This window comes from Cynara cardunculus, assembly GCF_001531365.2.
Source record: "Cynara cardunculus var. scolymus isolate 2C chromosome LG 10, CcrdV1, whole genome shotgun sequence".
NCBI classification, from domain to species: domain Eukaryota; kingdom Viridiplantae; phylum Streptophyta; class Magnoliopsida; order Asterales; family Asteraceae; genus Cynara; species Cynara cardunculus.
This window is the reverse complement of record NC_037537.1, coordinates 19,610,407-19,614,520: the sequence shown is the minus strand read 5'-3', so window position 1 is coordinate 19,614,520 and position 4,114 is coordinate 19,610,407. Positions and strand designations below refer to the sequence as shown.

At 34.3% G+C, this 4,114-nt stretch overlaps 1 protein-coding gene across 1 annotated transcript in view; it reads right to left on the bottom strand.

Annotated features, from left to right (window-relative positions):
* Nucleotides 1-2,605, bottom strand: part of LOC112519864 (filament-like plant protein 3) — a 4,072-nt gene extending 1,467 nt beyond the window's left edge. The window contains exons 1-3 of the mRNA XM_025128173.1: nt 1,913-2,605; nt 1,222-1,402; nt 1-820 (exon numbers count right to left, since the gene is read on the bottom strand). Coding sequence (XP_024983941.1) covers nt 1-820; nt 1,222-1,402; nt 1,913-2,026 — 1,115 coding nt within the window. The 5' untranslated portion in view covers nt 2,027-2,605. The remainder of the gene's footprint in view (nt 821-1,221; nt 1,403-1,912) is intronic.
* Between the last annotated feature and the right edge of the window lie 1,509 nt (nt 2,606-4,114).

The following is a 4,114-nucleotide window of genomic DNA, read 5'->3' as shown; positions in this document are numbered from 1 at the left end:
GCCTCTTCAAGCTGGCTTCTTGACGCCATAAGCTCATTTTCACGCTCAGCCAACTTATATTCACTCTCTTCAAGCCGCCTTCGTGACGCCTTAAGATTGTTTTCACATTCAACCAATTTACATCCAGCCTCTTCAAGTCGGTTTTTTGACACCGTAAGCTCGTTTTCTCGCTCTTTTAAAACAATCTCCAGCGAATCAACCTTCCTTAACCTCTCTTCGACTTCAGGCAACGCCACAAGTCTTTCCATTTCCAGAAAGTCGTCCATAAGATCGATTTCCACATGGGAATCCATTCGGTTTCTTCTGGAATCGTTATTCTCAAGTTTAGAAGGCCTTCTGCGAGTTCTTGATCTGTTATTTAAGCAAGATCTGTGATCATTAGCTTTTTGAAGAGCCGAGCTGAGCCTACGACACTCGGCTTCAAACTTAGCCACTTTCTTTATGCTATCAAGTTGCAGCTTACTGGCTTGTTCAGCGGCTTGGTTGCTTAATTCTCTCTCAATAAGCCGTATTTCAAGCTCTTCAGCAATCGATGAAAGCTCAAGCTTTAGATCCGAGTTCTCCTTCTCTGCCATTTCAAGCTTATAATGAAGCTCAGTATCAATAGAAGTCAAAGTACTTTCGGTTTCCGAATTCTTCTTTTCGAGAACTTCAAGGGCAATCTGGTCTTTTTCTTCTCGTGTTTGTCGAAGCTGTCGCAAACACTCTTTCAGGGCTCCGTCAAGATGAACAACTCGATCCTCAAGGGTCGAGTTCCTGACGGTTAGAACCTCGACCTGCTGCCTCAACGCCAAGACTTCACTTTCGGCTTTCTCCCATCCTATAACCAACAAAATCACTGTTTCATTGAATGACCAACACAATTGAGATGCCGCTTTTTTCATTAAGCCCTGTATGAATTAGACTATTTGTATTGATTTAGATAAAGTTTGTTATTTATGCCGAATAAGCTGCACTAAATTATATTCAGCTTATGGATCAGCCAACCAAATAAGCTGCAATTTGACTTGTGAGGTCAAACAAATTAAACTTTTAACTTGAAGATCGACATTATCTTGAACTTTTTTAGAGACAATTCGATAGAATTCATAAATACATAAACTCGTCGACCATTTGAAACCATTCTCATGTTAAATTTGTTTGAGATTTCGTTTGAATTTGTAATTCAAAAGCAGTTTGTTTGACCTCAAAAAGTCAAAGGGAGCCGCAATGGGCTTATACCTGAGACAGCCTCCTCTGCTACTTTGACATGCTGTTTTGCCAATTCTTCTTTGGCATTAATACTCAGAAGAGCCTCCGATAATTTCTCCGAAAGGGTCTTGACACCGTGATTATGTTCGTTTTGGCGTTGATCGGCCTTCGGCGTAGCTTCGATCGATTGAGTGTTCTGATTCAAGTTTACCTTCCGACAAGAAATTATTAACACATCATTCAGTTTCATAAGATGGTTCTTTCGATAGAACGAGGACGACAGGGGTAAATACGTCATTTTAGCTCGAAAGTTTAACGATTAAAGTCACATTAACATTTTTCAATTACCTTTTTGTGGGTATTAACACAATTGTGCTAATTGAAACTTAAAATCGTCTAAAGGATGAAAAAAAACCATGTTTGACTTTAAAAGGTCAAACATACCATTTTGTAAACTTACATTTCATTTGGAATAATGAACTTGTGCATCCCATTTTTCTCCTAGTTTGTACTTCTTTATGAATTCACTTACAAATTTTGGAAACAATTGTGAAATTTGTAAGGGAATTTATATAGATTTCAATGTTAAACATGGACTATGTTTGACTCTCAAAAGTCAAATGTGGAGTTTCTTTTGAGCAATGCTACATTAAACATGTAATGTTACTGTTCATCATATCAAATTTGGTGTAAAAAATGGTGGTTAAACCGATAAACAAACCTGGTCATCGGAAAATCTCTCAGAAAGAGATGATATGGATCCGACAGAGCTTTCGGTTTCTCCGGGACTCTTCTCCGACGACTTCCTCCGCCAAAGCCAACTCCGACGGTCCATCTTTTCCGGCGGTAACTTTTAAACTAAACACTACTGCTTCCACACACTCACCCTCACACTTCATCTACAATTTCACCAAATCTAATCATTCAAAACCGAATTTCTCAGTTAATGATGAAGACACGATATGCAAAACTGAATTACAAACAAAACCCACAATTCAAATCCTCATAGAATTGAATTCCTAACCCACAAAAATGCAATCTTTTCTCAGATATGCAAACCAAAGAAAGAACAGGGACGGTTTGGGACTTGTGGGTTCACCAAAAAAAACTTCAAATCAAACAAGATTGCATCAAAAAGATGAAACCCACAATCAAATCGTGAATAAATCACAAAACCCAGAACTGATAACCTGCAAAAATCGGATTTAAAGTAAGAGAAATGCCTTCTGTAACAAAAAAAGGAGGGTTTTTCTGTTGACCCTCAAACTTTGCTTACAATCTACTCAGTCATTCAGCACAGCTTTCTCTCAAGAACTGAATCAAGAAAAGGTATAATCAATCAATCACATATCAAAACGACAGCAAAAGGAATGGATGGAAGGGTGATGTTATGCTTATGCATGTCGTTTTTGTGGGTGGAAGTTTACTTAAAATCCACAACTTTGAAAAAAAAGGATCGTGCAGGATGTGATTGCACGCCTTGTGAGATGTGAGATATGATTGCAGTGTTTCTGCTAAAAATTGACAGAGAAGAAGAAGAAGAAGGAGGAAGACAGCAGCCATGGCTTTTTTTGCTTTTTCATTCTTGTTTTCTTTTGGTTTGAGTCTTATTCTCTATGAATCATAACTTTGCATGATTTTCTTGCAATAATGAATGCCAAGTCACATTTCCATCCTTTTTTCTTGATTTTATTTTGGACTCCTTAATGTCATCATTGTGTCTTTTTTGAATCCCAAAAAGGGGTTTATGAAAGTAATAATTAGTAACAAAGATAAAGGTTTATACGGGAATGATTTCTGGTGATAATGAAAGTTATGATGAGAAGAATAAGAAGAGATCTTCAACTTTGGATTGATATATCGAATCAATTCTTGTCACAGGTGCAATTTGTGAGTGGGGTAAGATTAAAAGTGGTCAAAAGTTCAAATCACTTCTTACGGTTCTAACCTTTAACTCTTATTTTCACATGATCACTCGTCTCTTTCTCTCTATGTATATAAATCTTACGACTTTTGCAACTCCATCTTTTAACCGTTGGATTATTGATAAGGATAACCAATTTTCATAATTTTTTTTACATATACTTTTTATTAAAAAAAACATCAAATTTCACATATGATGTACACAAATTTTTTCATTATTTTTTCTCTATCTTTTGGATCCATGTTTTGAATCACATGTGATTAGTTTATTTAACATATGATTTATTACATATCAGATATGATTCACTATGTGAGTTCTTATACGTAACACATATGATAATACACGTGTGGATATAAGTTATTATCACATGTGATCATAGACGTCTCAATATAAGTGACGAATTATCACATGTGATAATATTTGCAGCACAAAAAAATCTGTAAATATAAATATACATAATCACATATGATTAACCAAAATATCTACAATTATCATATATGATTAATTATGACCATCGAATAAATTACTTTATGTGATAAAAACTTATAATCAAGTTGTTACAGATTTATCTTGTGATAAAATCGGTCTATTAAAAATTGGTTTGTAAAACAAACTCAAACCTGATTTATTAGGGATTATTATATAATGTTACTTCTTTAATCTAATTTAATTTAATAATACATTATTTAATTTATTTATTAAATAAGTTATATGGTTCATATTCTATCCCGCACTCTTTATACATGTGTGTGAACACGTACATGCATGTATGTATCTATCATGTATGCATGTATGGTTAAGAAAGCACCTCCTGTAATAAGTGTCACAATTGAGTTCTGTGTGTGTAAAGAAATTTATGAGTGTCAAATCCAAAGTAGTTATGCATATATAGTTGATTCATTAATATTTACTTCTACAACAAATTAATAAAATATTTATTTTTTGTCAATTGAGAATCATATATATATATATATATATATATATATATATATATATATA